The sequence below is a fragment of the Centropristis striata genome, chromosome 6, assembly GCF_030273125.1.
Source record: "Centropristis striata isolate RG_2023a ecotype Rhode Island chromosome 6, C.striata_1.0, whole genome shotgun sequence".
In the NCBI taxonomy this organism is placed as follows: domain Eukaryota; kingdom Metazoa; phylum Chordata; class Actinopteri; order Perciformes; family Serranidae; genus Centropristis; species Centropristis striata.
Genome location: NC_081522.1, coordinates 34,593,823 through 34,612,120, shown reverse-complemented (window position 1 = coordinate 34,612,120; position 18,298 = coordinate 34,593,823). Strand labels below are relative to the sequence as shown.

At 38.2% G+C, this 18,298-nt stretch overlaps 1 protein-coding gene across 1 annotated transcript in view; it reads right to left on the bottom strand.

Annotated features, from left to right (window-relative positions):
- cttnbp2 (cortactin binding protein 2) overlaps positions 1 to 15,118 on the bottom strand; it is a 148,261-nt gene extending 133,143 nt beyond the window's left edge. Inside the window, exon 1 of the mRNA XM_059334624.1 lies at positions 14,836 to 15,118. Coding sequence (XP_059190607.1) covers positions 14,836 to 14,964 — 129 coding nt within the window. The 5' untranslated portion in view covers positions 14,965 to 15,118. The remainder of the gene's footprint in view (positions 1 to 14,835) is intronic.
- Between the last annotated feature and the right edge of the window lie 3,180 nt (positions 15,119 to 18,298).

Here is an 18,298-nt window from a genome sequence, read left to right as displayed (position 1 = left end):
ACTTTATTATTTATTTTGACTGTAAATAACATTAAAAATACAGTAAATACTGTTTATTGAGATAGACAAGGCTGTGAATTTTTACAAAAAAAGTTGTCAACTGAATGTGACTATTCCCTTTAATTATTTGCCATTTTTTTCTCTCTCTACCGACAGCAAAATTTAGATTTTATTTAGATTTCATTCTGGGTGAAACCCTTTCATTACAATGACTTGCTTAATTTTAACAATTTTTAAAGTTATTTATGCTTACTTCTATGGATGCTGTGTTTTGTACTCACCTCTTCAAATCTGCCTACAACCACTAACTTTATTATTTACTTATATATATTTTTTTATTTTATTTTATTTTGTGTATTCTGTAAAGTGTCTGAGTGTCTAGAAAAGTGCTATATAAATCAAATTTATTATTATTATTATTATTATTTGATATTAGAATCATAAGATCAGTTTATAAAAACAGTGTTTTATTGTAGCTTTACCCACCTAAACCTTTATAAAGCGATTCATCTGCTCCTTTAAGACCAGCTTCAGAATGCTGCTAATCAATCTGAAGGAATAATAACAATAAAATGATATAATAATAAGTATAAGTAAGTACAGAGAAAAACAAGAAAAACAAACAACCAAACTCTGGTTTTAGCTTCTGAAATACGAAAATGTGCTGCTTTCTCTATTTTATATATGCAAATTAAAGATTGTGAGGTTTTGGACTCGGAAAAATATTTGAAGATGTCACCTTGGAACTCTTTTTTAACATCAATTTTTTACATTTTTTAGGCCAAAAAAGTAATCAATAATTTAAGAAAACAATAAATTCACCAATAATAAAAAAAAAATGAATTAGTTGCAGCCCTAATGTACAATAAAGTAACAAAAAACTCTACAGGGGCCAGTCAAAATGTTGAGTACTTACGTACTTATTATATACATATTTTTTTTTTTTTTAAGATTTTTTTTTGGCATTTTGTTGCTTTATTGATAGTGATAGATAGAAAGGGGGTGATAGAGGGGAAGACATGCGGCAAAGGGAGCTCAGGCCGGATTCAAACCCAGCTCCGCCGCAGCAAGCACATGGCATACATGGTAAGCGCTCTACCGGTGTGAGCTACCGGGAGGCCCCTATTATACATATTTTGATGATATTTCTGGGTTTATTTTACTTATATATTGGTCATTTTGCCTAAATCTGCATCTGAGCATTTCCTCAAACACTCAGTTGTTGTTAATGTGTTGTTAATTTTAAATTAGAGCTTAAAATACAGTTTGTACAGCAGTTAACTCTAGTAACTTAAGTAACTTACTGAGGAGACAGTATATTGTAGTAACTTAAAACCTCAGAAATGTGACAGACGTTTGGCCTTTCTCAAGTTAAGATGTAAAATTCAACAGCAAACAAAGAGGCATTGTTTTTTCTCAAGGCATCATGATTTCTTTAGGACAATGCAGCGACTCCTTTCCAGCTCAGATTCCTCCGAGTTTTCCTGGTCACAACCCTGAACATCACAAAAGAATCTGGCCGGTCGACATTCCAGAGCACGGCGTCAAATTGTTGTGTTACGGGAACCTTGAGAGGGATTGTGCACATCGTAAACAAAACCTGAGAGAGTCGGATGAGTGAAATTCTTGGCTGAAGAGCCGAAAAAGAAATGATGTAACGTCACAAAGAGGAGCCAGAGACATTAATGAGCAGCACAGGAGCTCCACAAGGCACTGTTCTGGCTCCATTCCTGTTCACACTGAACACAGCGGACTTCAAATACAACTCTGAGTCCTGCCACATCCAGAAGTACTCCGACGACACTGCTATTGTGGCGTGTATCAAGAATGGACAGGAATCAGAATATAGGGATCTGATAAAAGCCTTCCGTGACTGGAGTCTCAAGAACTATCTCCTACTGAACCTCAAAGACTAAGGAAATGATCATAGATTTCTGCAGGCTCAAGCCTCTTCAGCCAGTGAATACCTGTGGGGTGGACATGGAGGTGGTGCCAAGTTATAAATATCTAGGTGTATACCTGGATAATAAGTTGGACTGGTCCCTGAACACAGATGCTCTCTACAAAAAGGGGCAGAGCCGCCTCTTTTTCTTAAGGAAGCTCAGATCTCTGGACATCTGTAGTAAGATGCTGCAGATGTTTTATCAGTCTGTGGTGTGTTGGAAATAATCTGTTATTCTGTCTCTGTTTTCTGTCTCTGTGCATTGGGATCACTATCTGATTGACTAGGTCACTGTCTGAGCATGCATAATTCACTAACTGTGTGTGTGCCCTCTCTCTATGCATTTATAGATTAATATATTAACATATCATGTAAGATGCTTTTGATACAATGATCATGTGCTAATATTGTTTTGAAACTATGATTACTCTTAATACATTTATTCCATCTGCTTAAATTTAGTAAGATTCTATCATCACAAAATATATATTGTATGCTTTGTATTCTATGTGCACATTGCAACATTTGTGTCTCCAATAATATCTCTGCAAGTCATAACAAGGCAGGAGGTTGTGTTGAATGTTTTGGGAACAGGTCAGGTCATGGACACGATGTGCTGAGAAGGGGAGGTAACTGTCTCCTCTTCTTGGTGACATGGCGTGTCCATGACACGGTTCAAGAGGGACGCACCTTCTGGAGAGTTCTACCCTGATTACTAGTAAAACATTGTTTTACTTTGTTTTACATTGTTTTCAAAAAAAGGGTTCGGGGGACAGAAGGGGGGTCCAGACTTCATGAACTGATCCGCCTTAATCATGTAAATCAGGGAAGGGTAGTGTGTTGTTTTATGCTGCAGTCTGCTGGGGAGGCAGCATCAGACACAGAGATACAAGGCAGTTGGACAGACTGGTCTAAAGAGCTGGTTCTGTGGTTGGAGCCAGGTTGGACACACTGGAGGAGGTGGTGGAGAGATGACCTGTCAACATGTTCCAGGCCATCCTGAAATACCCGAATCATCCGATACTAGGGTTGTCAAAAGTCAACTGATACTCAAAAAAGTATCGATACTAAAACGTTGTATCCGGATATGATACTCATTTTCAAAAGTATCAATACCCCCGACTTTTTGCTTCAAACGTACCTATTACTGATGTTATCGTGGCCGGTGGCCCGCATTAATGTTAGCCATGTTATTATTAGCCATTAGCCCCAGCTAGCAATTAAAGGCTGACGTCACGGTAATGATTATAAACAACATAAATACATAAATAAATAAATCAGGCACGTAGTATGCCCATATTACGTTAATTGACATAGTATCAATATACATAAGCATAGAGTTAATACGTTTCCATAAATGTTGGTGACTGAAAAGTGTTATTTTCTCTCTTGAAGTCCCAGAATGAAGCAGAGAAAAGTCGACTCATCAAGCTTTCCTAATATTGTGCACAGCATACAACCTCAAAATATTGTTCTAATTGTTATTGTTTATTGTATTTATTTATTTTTTGCACTACCTCAGACCTGAAGCTTGTTATCATAGTGGCAGTTTCTTTTTGCACAACTGTTTTTAATTATAAATATTTAACCTGTGGTTCTGTTCATTTTTACATGTTGCATTTTTCTTGTTAATAATTTTGGGGTCTTTGTTTTTATCCTTGTGGTATCGAAAATGGTATTGAGTATCGAATATTTTCCTGAGTATCGGTATCGAGTTGAAAATTTTTGTATCGTGACAACCCTATTTGCTACACAAAACCTTTATGGACCAAAAAAAGATCCTTCTCTCCTACAGCCATCAGGCTGTCTCATTCTAACAGAGATTCTACCAGACTAACTGAATTTCCCCTCTGGGATAAAAAAAGTAATTCTGATTTGATTTTGATTGATAACAGTGGTGACAGAAGAATTTCCAGTCACATGCAGCTGGATTCTCAATATCTTTTCACCAGAAAAAGCTTAACAAACCAAAGACTGGAGCCTCTGCTGCACATCAGGCGGGTTGCTACCTGCTGATTCTGGTAGAGTTCAGTTGTCAGGCAGCCATTTAAGGCCTGATTTACAAGCCTACATCGAAACCTCGGCCAACATTATTCCATTTCATCAAGGAGTGCGACACGTCTCCAGAGGTGCCTCGCTCAGAAAGTGACTTTGAACAGGCCGGCGTGTGATTTCAACAACGCTGCTGGCTGCTGTGTGTCCTTTATACGCTCCGGTGACGTTGTTTATTCCACCATAAGGGGGAAAAGTTCGCGCTCAAACAATGAGAACAGAGGTTATAAATCCGTATGAATAAACACTTTCTACTTTAAACGTCTCTCGAGACTAGAAAAAGAGATTTTCACAGCACAATAATCAGAAAATATTGGTTATTTGTGCCAGTTTATGAGGAGATAAAGTCAAATATAGTTAGTATAAAGATGCATACCTAGATGTTCCTAATTATACCTCTTATACAGTCATGGAAAATAACAAATATAATGATAACAACAAAAATAGCTCATAAGAGTTGAATTTAAGAGCTGATATCTAGATATTTTTTATGGTTTTCTTGATAATAACCAAAATAATTACCAAGAAAACCATTAAAATGTCTAGATATCAACTCTTAAATTCAACTCTTATGAGCTATTTTTGTTGTTATCATTATATTTGTCCACAAAAATGTTTACTTCACTAAGTTTTGAATGCAGGACTTTTACCTGTAGTGGAGTAAATTCACAGTGTGGTATTAGTATTTTTACTGCAGTAGGGGACCTGAATACTTCTTCCACCAACCCTACTCATGAGTTTGCTTCACAGGTTTTATGTCTGCTCGCTCTAATATGAACCTTTCTCTTTTCATAACACGGAGCTGGAAAGTGTTCAGTTTAGTCAAAAACTAAAGGTAGACCGATATATTGGCCGGCCGATATATCGGGCAGATATTTGCGTTTTTTCTAGTAAAGGCATCGGCCGATACGTGCATTCACCGGTCAATTAGCCCATTTCACTGAGTCAACACCAGGCAAGGCTCGGTGCAACATCTGCCATTCTCTGATACCGGAAAAAAGAAAAACACATCAAATATGTGGATCATCTGAGGCGCCACCACCTCCAGGCCTAGAACAACATACACATTGTTTGCTATCCAACTGTTAATATGTTTGGTTTGTTTTGTTAATAAAAGTTTATTTTTTTGTTTAAATTGAGACTTGTGTAATATTTGTTGTCATTGTGTCATTTTTATCATGTAAATGGAGGTAGAAAAGGCAATATCGGCTTCAAGAATCTGCCCAAAAAAAACGGGGATCGGTTAAGACTGATGTCAAAATAATCGGTATCAGCATTAAAAAACCTGTATCGGTCGACCACTACTACTCATGACAGTTTCCTCCACAGGTTTTATGTCTGCTCGCTCTAATATGAACCTTTTTCTTTTCAGAACACGGAGCTGGAAAGTGTTTAGTTTAGTCAAAAAGCGTTTTTATTTTGATGCCATCGCAGAATAAAGAGCAGGAGCGGTTCCAAGGGATTGATTCATTCTCACCGAGCCTCCCCATCGATCCCAGGCCCCCCTTGTTTCCCGGCAGCATTCACCACTCAGAGGATTGACGACTCGGAGGCTTTGATGGACGGAGAACTCTGAGCCACGCTGGACTGAGATCTGCTTCTTTCTCTCTTCTCTCTCTGGCATTTCTGCCCAGCGAGCAGGTGAGGGAAGCGAACACTAATTTGTTCCATGAGCCGTGTGCCGAGCGCCAAGGGCACGGGCAGCCTGGCCGGCTCTCAGAGGCTCGCTGTTAGCCCCGGTCCACTTAATAAGGCCTGTGTCACCTCACTCCCACCACCAGGGACCGGAGCCGCTCACTCTGTGCAGCTCCTCCATCCAGCAGAAAGCTCCAAGTCTCTCACTGACTCGTGTCTCATTACTGCGAGCACTAAGATGTGTGCCGGTCAATAGATGACACAAGACAAAAGTGGCATCAAGTTGGGGGAATTAGTTCAATTAACCCTCTGGAGTCCATGAAACAACCTGCATATGACTTCTTCATGACGTGAAGACATAAAAATGAAGCAACATTGAGTCTTGCCATCAGCTTCCCTCTAAAGTTCTGGCTTGAAACTCCATGCCAGATTTTATTTTATTTTTTTGATGATGATATTCAGCCAAATAAAACCGGAGATATTGTCAAATATATTTAGTATAAAATATTGAACTACATATTATCCTAATTTTACCTGTTATATGTGATAGATAGATAGATAGATAGATAGATAGATAGATAGATAGATAGATAGATAGATAGATAGATAGATAGATAGATAGATAGATAGATAGATAGATAGATAGATAGATAGATAGATAGATAGATAGATAGATAGATAGATAGATAGATAGATAGATAGATAGATAGATAGATAGATAGATAGATATACTGGTGATATGATGACAACAATGCGACAGTGACTAGACGGTATATAATAATAATAATAATAATAATAATAGTACAGTATATAATATATAATATAATATGTAATAATAAATAGTAACAATATAAAATAAAATTAAAATAAATAAAATAATTATAAATAAAATAATATGATATATAATATATAATAATAGTAATAATAATAATAATAATAATAATAATAATAATAAATAAGGCCAGTTTAATAATAATAATAATAGTAGTATATTACAGTATATGGTAATAATGGCAGCAAAAGTATATATAATAATAATAATGATAATAATATAATAGCAGTAGTAATAATATTAATAACATAGCAATTTATATTTATTATTATATATTTTTTATTTATACTGTTATACATGCATTTGAGCATGAAATATGTTAAGTTACTGCGCTGTTAACGTCCTATATGTGGCCTTATGGTAGTGTCCCTCAAGTATTTAAGTTGCCCATCCCTGATCAAACTATTGCAACTTTAGCTGGTTGAACCACAAACAAAACTGTTCACCTTCATCATACTGGTCTAATCTAAAAACCTGGAAACATCCAACCAAAAATGGTTCTGGCGTTTGGGTGAAATTACACCTTAAATGGATCACATAAGTTCACTGAACCTCCTCTGGTGACCTCTCCCACTTGTTTACAGGGTCATCTGAACCCGTCTGTGTCAGAGCACAGAAATGTTGTTGTCAGGAAGAAGAAGCGATGACATTACAGCCACTCATGTTAATGGCTCTGCTCCAACATGGCAGCATGTCCCACATAACCACCGCCGACTCTCCCAGGCTTCACTCACACAATCAGCCCTGCCAGACACTGGAGACGTTCGGAGACGGAGCTCAACCACGAACTGGCAGATATTTAGAAATAAACTTGGGCATATTTTTGTCGTCCAGCCAATATTCTTGTCTGTTATGATAGTATTTTACTGATTAACTTAATTTCGGAGTATAATAGGATATGAAACATGAGTTTTACCAAACTTGTTTGGGAGTAAAATGGGGAGAAAACATGAATATTATCCAATTAGACCTTTGTAAAATTTCGTTGTTGTAGTTTGCTGACTGTTTTTCTGTGCAATGAGACCAAATACTAGTTGATTAATTGGTTGTTTTGGTCTTCGTCAACTAAGATTTCTTTAGTCTGAAAGTCATATTTAGGCTTTTTCATGTTGACTGCTTTCTTCCTAAGAGACTTACGAGCTCGTCTTTGGAAACCACAAAATTGAAATTGGTGCAATTGCATGTTTCTTTGATCAGTTAACCAGATCTGACGAATAAACTCAACTAAATCATTAGTCAACAAAATCCGATTAGGGTTCGTCCACTGAAGCCAGGCTCAGACGACAGGAATTTTTGCATAAGGCACATCAGGAGAATCTCCACCGATAATCTTCTCTAAACCTCAAACATGCAAAAACTACAAGATGTGAAAATATCAGATTGTTGTGGCAGAGAAAGTGCACTACCTCATGTGATCTGATGGGGATGTAGAAGTAAACACCTTGCACCTTATTTGTTTCATGGCAGCAACATTTTTATACTGCATATTCATATTTATTCTTCACTGGAATTATACTCCTTCTTTAGGCACTTTCTTTTTTATTGTATTTCTATTGTATTTTTATATTTTATTGCTTGTAGTATGCCTAGGTTGTTTTTTTTATTTAATTGTGTTGTTATTGTCTCTGTGTGTAATGCTGCTGCTACACTGTAATTTCCCAGCTTGGGATAAATAAGTCTGTCTATCTATCTATCTATCTATCTATATCTAACTAAAAGCAGCAGTTCAGCTCAATGAGTCTGGATGAGGAAACAACTGGAGACGAGATCGACATGAACAGGTCGTCAAGTCTTCAGCAAGAACTGGAGCTGAAAGTTTAACTGTCAGTTTTAGTTCATGTTTGTACAAGTTTACCGTTGCTCGTCTCTTTCATTGGTTAATGTGGTTCAGCTCAGAAAGTACTGGCGTATCATCCAGATTTCTGGGTCTGTGAACAGGTCGGCAGGTGTAAGATATGTGACACTGCTCACATTCCCAGATAATCTGGGCCAAAACTTCAGTTCCAACCAAGAGATCAGACCAGATTTCTCCACAGAGTGAATCGGATTTGAATCGGCCCAAAACTCCTGCAGTCTGAGCCAGGTTTAAGACTCTCTTTAGTTGAGTACATCCCTAGAAACAACCAATGATTTAGGGTGGCTCACTAATAGTTTAACCCAGATATGGCTGATCGTTTACAGTAGAAATGAGTTTGATAGCCAGTAGGGATGGGCGTTAGGAAGAAACCTGCAAACTCGGGTATCTATTACGTTAACGATCAATTAATAAATTAATCAATTAATTAATTTTATAATTGTAATTGCAACTTTCAGTTTGCAAACTGTGGCTTCATCCAACTTAATTATCAGCTCATTGGCTTATTGATGTACAGACACAGAACTGAACGCTCGGCCATGTTTCAGTTCAGTGATACTGATACGCAGACAGAGATAAAATTTAAATTAAAAAATACACATTCATATTCCAATTGATTGACCAAATTCAAGCAAATCGATCATCGATTATTTATTCCCATACCTAGTCTGAACTCGGTCTAAGACTTTCTTAAGTTGAGTACAGACCAAAAACAACCAATAATTTAGAGTGGCTCACTAATAGTTTAACCCAGATATGGCTGATCGTTTACAGTAGAAAAGAGTTTGATAGCCAGTTTCGGATGTGATTCCCAATATGTAAAATACATGCATTTGTTGAGCTTCAACCTAACAAATCTCACATCAAACTTTCATATCTCCTCCAGAAAGCGACAGTAAACAAACAGATAGCAGACTTCTCATCCGGAACAGATTAGATCAGCTGTAGATAACTTAACATCAGACCAAATATCTCCGCAGAGTGAATCTGGTTTAACCCTCCTGTTATGTTGCGGGTCAAATTGACCCATTTCAAAGTTTAAAAATCGAATAAAAAATATTTTTTTCGGGGTGAAACTTCTCTTGTTTGTCTTAAAAAGTGTAATCAACATATAAAATAAAAACAGTTCATTTCACATATTTGCATGTTTACCTGACAAATCTCACATCAAACGTTCATATCTCCTCCAGAAAGCAACAGTAAACACACAGATAGCAGACTTCTCATCCGCAGCAGATTAGATCAGCTGTAGATAAATTAACATCAGTTCTGTAGCGGCTGAAATTAAATGTTTGTCTGCTTGATGTTTTCTCTGCAGCTGGTCCTCCTGATAATAAAAAAACTACTTGTTTGATTGTTTGTGAGTGACGCATCACTCTGCAACACCACTGCAGAGCTGCAGATGGACTGATGAGCGCTGACTCTTCTCCACAGGAAAACAAGACTGATTTGGATCAGATTAGGGGTGGGCGATATGGCCCTAAAAGAATATCACGATATTTCAGGCTATTATTGTGATAACAATATTCTTGACGATAGTACAAAATACCTAAAGATATAGAAAATATGATTTTTTTTAGTCTGTATAATTAAATAAAAATCTAAAATGTAGTGTGAGGTGCAAATCTCAAGAGTTGCCAAATACAAAAAAATTACTCTTGACTCTTGAGTATGAGCAAATAATAAAAATAACCATTTAGGGGTTCCGGGTGCATATTTTAATGAAATTTTGTAAAGGAGAATAAAGGTTCTTGTATGTTTTATTTAAGGCATCTTATTTTGACAGTCTTCTTGTAAGTTCTGTGGTGGATTCTATTAACACACTGTGCTCTTATTTTGAAAGCTGCATGTGTTTAGCGACAGAGAGTAAGTAGCTTTTTGTGATTAAAACAACTTTAATTGCTAGCCTTACGCCACTACATCAAGAAGTAGGAACGTTTCCAATATCATGATATGCATTTTTTTTAACCATAAAAAAAAAATACACCGATATTATCGTGAACGATACGATACGGCACACCCCTAGATCAGATCAACATTTTAATCTGCTCAACCCAACAGTAGATGAATCTGGATGTTCAGTATGTGGAGAGAGGAGCTCGTGATCTTACAGTTGGCCGAAGCTGTTGAGTGAAAGTGTCAGAAACACTTAATAAACATGTCTAACATTTTGTTGCTCGTCTCATTTTCCGGTTACTGGACGAGGATCTGAACTTTAATTGGGCTAAATATGTTTTGGCCTCCTCAGCCAACAACAGGTGATTAGACAGCTTAGAGTTACAGGTAGCTATTTTAGCCTTTAGTCATTTGCAAACATTAAATGTTAACCGAGTCATCTGACTGCTCGTGTTTCTTGGATCTCATCGGCTTCAAACGACTCATTATCTACAAAATTAGCTTGTTTTCCTCAGTGTTCGTACAGCTTTTAAAACAGGATTGTTTACCGTCTTTTAATATTCCATTGTGCTTTAATCATGTATAGAGGCATCAGAAATTGCTAATACTTGCACATTCTAATTCCCTGTATGCATGTATAAGTTTATTTCGTTCTCTATATTTTGTTGTTGTGAATAAATATATTTATTTCAGAAAAAGATTGGCCTATTTTATTTCATAGGCTATTTTCATTTAAGATTTTTTTTTATTTAAATGTGCAAAAAAGGAACTCCTGTTATACAGTATTTATGTTCACTTAAATAAACAGGGGTTTTTTTCATAAAACTACTTGTGACATGTCATATTTGGCTTTGACTTTGACTGAACATTTGCCCTCACTTTGCGATAAAAATATCAGGATATATATCGTATATATCGCTATTCAGCCTAAATATATCAGGATGTGACTTTTGGTCCATATCGCCCAGCCCTACTCTCTGGTCATCGATTTGCTGAGCAGAGAAAAAGCGGTGCACAATCTACACAAAAAGTCTATGTTCATTCCCACTTAAAAAAGTTACTTTATCGGCCACCATATCTGTTATGGAGGAGTTTTCCTCCCCTAAAATCAGTATGAGTTTCTGTCTCAATAATCCCATATCAGTCGGCTCTACACGGGAGAAAACTGGCTGCATCATGAGGTTCTGATGGGGGATTTTTTTTATTTCAAACGTTAAAAGACTGATTGTGTCAATTATTCTTCCCCACTGCCATCAGACTCCACAATAGCTAACTAGCTATTAACCAGGATAAGCTATCCAGTTATTATGACTTATGTACACATGACTTTATTTGCACTACCTCTTGGTCAACAACTTACTGTTATCTCACATCTGACTTGCACTATTGCACAGCACACTGCACAACTTGCACTTTAAAGACTATTTATTCCTGTACCTGCCTCTCTCTTGCAAAACTGTATATTTACATACATGTATATTCTTTGTATATTTGCTCATATTGTTCTTTTTCTACCCTTTGAATTGAATTATGTTGAAAGTAAAGCTTTTTTCTTAACCCTCCATGGGTAAACATTATCATACCAGTAAGGAAAAAAAATTTTTTTTAAGTTTTTGTAGCTAATAGGCAACATTGTACCATAACGGTCCACAATAATTGAAAAAGTGTTAATAATTTATACATAATTTGAACATGATTTATTTAATAAACATCTGTGAAAGATTCATTAGCTTCAACTGGGTACAATACAAAACATTTTAAATTTAAAAACATCATCAAAGGAACTTTTTTATTATTATTATTATTATTATACATTTAATTTATATAGCGCATTTCTAGACACACAAAGACGCTTAACAGGCAATAGGGGTGGACAGGACAGGAAGACTGGGATGGAAGAATTAGCCATCAACCCGTCCGTACATATACATAAACATACATACAATAAACTTCAGATTTAACCGGTTTCTTGTCTGAATGTTGCCTGATGGCAACATTGTACCATTGAACCAACGACCAATTGAAATGAATGTCTTGAACAGTCTAAGTTCAATTGCATTTTAACAATTTTCCAGTATTTAATTAGAAAATAAATAGCATGAAACTATAGAATATGAAGGTTCTATCAGTAGGAATTTTTTTTTTCCAGATGGAAAAAGGCCAGGAAATGACATTTTGGGTGCTTTTTGTGGCGCAAAATGGCAAAGCTGTTTCCTTTGGAAAAGTCTGCAAAAAAGGGTTTTAATTTGGCCTCCTGGAGGTCATGTGACAAATGAAAGCATTGCTATTGGTTCCCTATACTCTTCTCTCTTTTTTAAAGTATCGCATCACTCAAAAACATGCATTGTAGAAATTCGACAGGCCAAAAATGGGGCCTGAGGGCAACACCGTACCATAGAGCAGGGATGGGCAACTGGAGACCCGGGGGCCACATACGGCCCGCACCTTCACTTAAAGTGGCCCTCAGTACAACTACATGCATTTGAGCATGAAATCTTAAAAGTGCAGTGTAAAAATGCACAAAATGACTTCTTGCAATTAATGTTGGTCTGCTGTTCTTGCACTGAAAACAAAAGAAATCACAGTAAGTGGTTATTTTTTATTTGCTTCAAACCTTTTGTATTCCTATTCATTCTGTTACACATGCATTTAGCATGAAATATGTTAAGTAACTGCACTGTAAACATATTTAAAATTGCAGTTTCATCATATCTGGTTAAGTGCACAGTCCTATATGTGGCCCTGTGGTAGTGTTGATGAAAAATTGTGGCCCCCTCCAGCATTTAAGTTGCCCATCCCTGCCATCGAGGGTTAAGGTATATTCAATCTAACTGTTAAATATTTGTTCAAATTAAGCATTTTTCAAACTTTAAAACACTCAGCATGAGTCCTGTTTGCTCTAACTTGCTGCGTGCCGAACTAACTACGTTAACGTGTGGGTGGCGACCTGCAGAGTGCCTTTCATTGACCTCTGACCCCGCTGTGGACCTCTGAAGGGCCGCTACTTCAGAGTCCTCACAAATGAGAAACTTCCCCCCCCACCTCCTTGGGGGCAACAACAGAGCATCTGAAGGGGAGGTGAGCAAAGAGCAAAGTGCTTTATTTAACCACGGCTGGCATGATGGTGGAGGCGGTGGGGGAAGAAGGGAAGCGGAAGCCCGGAGAAGGGGAAGAAGAAGAAGAAGAGTGTGCTGGCAGAGCGGCGGGTGAGCTGAGGAGGCTCCCATGTCTCCGCAGCACCTGTTCACCTCAAATGTAAAGTAGCCTCGAGGCAGATCTGAGCGCGCTCGGAGGAGGGAGGGGGGCTGGCTGACACGGTACTCCCAGCTATGCCAGCTGAGTCACTGAAATTAAGACCAATTTAGAAAGGTGTCTGGTGAACAGGGCCTCAACCCCCCCACCTCCTCCTCCTCCTCCTCCTCCTTCTCCAACCGTGCTGCCTCTGCCCTGCATCCACCCCCGCAGCTCTTCTCTCTCTCTCTTTCTCTTTCTCCACCATCTCCTCAGCTCACCGCTCAAACCAACCAACCCCCACCTCAACACCCACTCTGCCGCCCACCCACCTCCGGGACCGGGGCTGCTTTCTATTCCAGCAACTCCACACAAGCCCACCTCTTCAAATCTCCCAAAAAAAGTGCTATTTTTCTGATTGTGGCACTCAAAGTTCAATGAAACACAACAAGAGCAAAACCCCAAGTGGTAGAAGCATCACTGCCCATTTTGCATCAGTCGTCAGGTCGATAGAAACAGTCTGACAGCTTTGCATCCCGGAGCGGAGCGGAGCGAGGAGGTTTGATCAGGACTATCTGCTGCCCTGAAACATCTGCTGCAACCTGTGAGAAGTCACAACTATGTGTGTGTAAACAAGAGAAGCTGAACCCTTGTTAGTGGCAACAAACTGTACTTTTATAAGAAATGCTTAGCAAATCAGTGGAAAAACCTGTGGAGGGACTGGCAGCTCTTCCAAGGTGAGCTGCTACAAGCTATGGAAGCCTGTGAGGATCCATGCAGGACTGACTGGTGGTGAAAACCCATTTTCATGCCACAATCAGCTCCGCAGGCCAGATGCATTTAATTTGCATGGAATAAAATACCAAAAAAAGGTGGAATAAACGTCAAATCAGCCACCATGCTTGATAAAAGCTTCTATTTTCCACATTTAACTCTCCTGCAACCAGACACACAGCTCGCTTTAAGTCTCTGCGTATTAACCCTTATTTACTGAGAGAGATAGAGCAACAACCTGAGCAGCCAGCGACGCTTTCTGCTCGATCAGACGCAGGATAACGTTACAACTGCGGGATGAGACGTTCAAAGCAGCCGGCAGAGGCGAACAAAAGGCTTCACCGTGGCGCTCAGACGTGGGGAAAAAAACACCATATTGTGTCGTTTCTCAACAGTCATTTTTTTCACCTTAACCCGAGCACGAGCCCCTTGTTTTTCTCCAGACATTGTCGCGAGGCTCCGGCTGCCCACCGCTGTTGCTTCACGAGCAGAAATAGATGCGCACTGCATTTCTGCCTCCTTTTTCCCTCCTGAGCGGCTACTTCCTTCCACGCCACACCGCTAAAAAGAAAAACCCACCCGTGAGTGTCGCCCCCGAACAGCCCCCCGGTGTCTTACCGTGTCGACACTTCCCAGCACGGCGGTTGCCAGTGTTTGTACCGGAGGAGGCTGCTCTCCGCTGGCTCCCTCCGACGCCATCTTCGTACTGTAGCGGTCTGCTGGAGTGAGGGCGCATCCGGCACTCATTAACTATTGCGCTGCTGAGTGCAAATCACGCCACGCACGGCCATTGAAAAGAGAAAGAGATTTGACAAATTGAAGGAGCTGGGAAGGAGAGAGTGTGGGGGAGAGAGAGAGAGAGAGGGCTCCGCCGTGAAAAAGTCCTCAGCGGAGTGTGCGGGCCGCAGCGGGGGAAGCGGGCAGTCTAGTGGGCGTGGACCGACCCGACCGACGCGTAAAAATCCAGATGCGAAGCCCCGGTGCGCTCCCAACTGGAAAGGAGGTGCGTCCTGACACGGTGATTGACAGCAGCATTTGTCGGCCTCTGAAGCTGTAAAATAAGCCACTGGATGGTTCCCAAACCGGGGCTCAGGGACCTGCAGGGACCGGTGGAACAATAAAATGACAAAAGGTGGAGACAAATATTTAGAAAATAGGTGGAAAATTGAAGAAATTGTTTCATTAAGCACGCACATAACCATTCGAGGCCATATCCAGTCTGTTGCTGAGGTCATGAACCCAAAAAACAAACTGATTTTTCATCAAAGTGAAAGATCCCATGTTTGTTCTTACCTGTAGTGCTTTTTATCTGTCTAGATTGTTTCAGAGATGTCTACCTTCTATCAATTGTAATTGCACTAGAGGTTTGTAGGTTATCCTGAAAAACTGGGTCATAATTTCTGGAAATGGACACTAATGTTGAGGTTTATTTAAATTTAGATATTGGTCACTTACATTTTCATTAAAGTGATGTAATGCTGATATCAGAAATGTATTTGTTTGCGTTGTTTGCTAAATGTTTACAAAATGTAAATAAAAACCTCTGAAGCTGTAAAATAAGCCACTGGATGGTTCCCAAACTGGGGCTCAGGGACCTGCAGGGACCGGTGGAACAATAAAATGACAAAGGTGGAGACAAATATTTAGAAAAAAGGTGAAAAATTGAAGAAATTATTTCATTAAGCATGCACAAAACCATTCAAGGCCATATCCAGTCTGTTTCTGAGGTCATGAACCCAAAAAACAAACTGATGCCTCACTTAAATTTTCATGAAAGTGAAAGTTCCCATTTTTTCCTCTTACATTTAGAGCTATTTATTATTGTTTCAAAGTCTTTCAGAGATATTGGCCTCAAATATAAAGGCACTAGAGGTTTGTGGTTTATCTTGAATAACTGGCTCGTAATTACAGGAAACAGACTCTAATGTTGATATCAGTAATGTATTTGTTTGCATTGTTTGCTAAATGTTTACAAAATGTAAATAAAAACCTCTGAAGCTGTAAAATAAGCCACTGGATGGTTCCCAAACCGGGACTCAGGGACCTGCAGGGACCGGTGGAACAATAAAATGACAAAGGTGGAGACAAATATTTAGAAAATAGGTGAAAAATTTAAGAAATTATTTCATTAAGCACGCATATAACCATTCAAGGCCATATCCAGTCTGTTTCTGAGGTCATGAACCCAAAAAACAAACTGATTTTTCATCAAAGTGAAAGATCCCATGTTTGTTCTTACCTGTAGTGCTTTTTATCTGTCTAGATTGTTTCAGAGATGTCTACCTTCTATCAATTGTAATTGCACTAGAGGTTTGTATGTTATCCTGAATAACTGGGTCATAATTTCTGGAAATGGACACTACTGTTGAGTTTTATTTAAATTTAGATATTGGTCACTTAAATTTTCATTAAAGTGATGTTGCTGATATCAGAAATGTATTTGTTTGCGTTATTTGCTAAATGTTTACAAAATGTTTACAAAATGTTTACAAAATGTTTACAAAATGTAAATAAAAACCTCTGAAGCTGTAAAATAAGCCACTGGATGGTTCCCAAACCGGGGCTCAGGGACCTGCAGGGACCGGTGGAACAATAAAATGACAAAAGGTGGAGACAAATATTTAGAAAATAGGTGGAAAATTGAAGAAATTGTTTCATTAAGCACGCATATAACCATTCAAGGCCATATCCAGTCTGTTTCTGAGGTCATGAACCCAAAAAACAAACTGATGCCTCACTTAAATTTTCATGAAAGTGAAAGTTCCCTTTTTTTCTCTTACCTGTAGTGCTTTTTATCCGGCTAGATTGTTTCAGGGTGTCTACCTTCTATCATATATAATGGCACTAGAGGTTTGTAGGTTATCCTGAATAACTGGGTCATCATTCTGGAAATGGACACTACTGTTGAGTTTTATTTAAATGTATGTGTTATTATGTTTTATTGGGATGTTGACTGAAACGTAAATTAAACCTCTGAAGCTGTAAAATAAGCCACTGGATGGTTCCCAAACCGGGGCTCAGGGACCTGCAGGGAGCGGTGGAACAATAAAATGACAAAGGTAGAGACAATATTTAGAAAATAGGTGAAAAATTGAAGAAATTATTTCATTAAGCATGCATATAACCATTCAAGGTCATATCCAGTCTGTTTCTGAGGTCATTGCCCCAAAAAACAAACTGATGCTTGACTTAAATTTTCATGAAAGTGCTTTTTATCCTTCTAGATTGTTACAGAGATGTCTACATTCTATCAAATATAATTGCATTAGAGGTTTGTAGGTTACCCTGAAGCTGTAAAATGACAAAGATGAAGACAAATATTTAGAAAATAGATGAAAAATTTCAGAAATTATTGTGTAAATCACATAATCTCACCTTTGTTCTATTTCATATTTCATTTGTTTATGTACATAACCATGCCGGGACATATCCAGCTCTCTTTTTTTTTTGTAAATACTGAGGTCCCATAACCCCCAAAAACAAATTGATGGTTCAATTAAATTTTCATTAAAGGGAAAGTTCACCCCATTTTTTTCATCTTACCTGTAGTGTTATCTATCAGTCTAGCTTGTTTTGGTGTAGGCTGCAGAGATATTGACTGAAAAGATCTCTCCATTATAATTGCAATAGATGGAATTTAGCTTGAGGTGCTTAAAATGCCCCAAAAAAATGTTTAAAAGTTTAAGAATTATCGTCTTTGTAGTATAGTTCTTTCACCAAACTGCTCACAATAAGGTCTGTGGTTTATCTTGAATAACTGGGTCATAATTTCTGGAAACGGACACTAATGTTGAGTTTTTAAATGTATTTTTTGGCACTTTGGGTCATTTACTACAACATAAGTAGAACAGATTATGTTAATTTGCTAATCCCTTTTCACACATATTCAACTGAACTATGTGCAAAGACAATATAATAATAAAACTGATAAACTTTTGTTTTCGTAAATAAATGCTCTGAATTGTGAATCAGATGCATCCTGATTTTTATTGACTTTTTGCACAGCGTCATGGTGTGATATATATATGATGCACATGTTATATTGTTGCTGATGCATTCATGCAACCTGTAAGCAATGTTT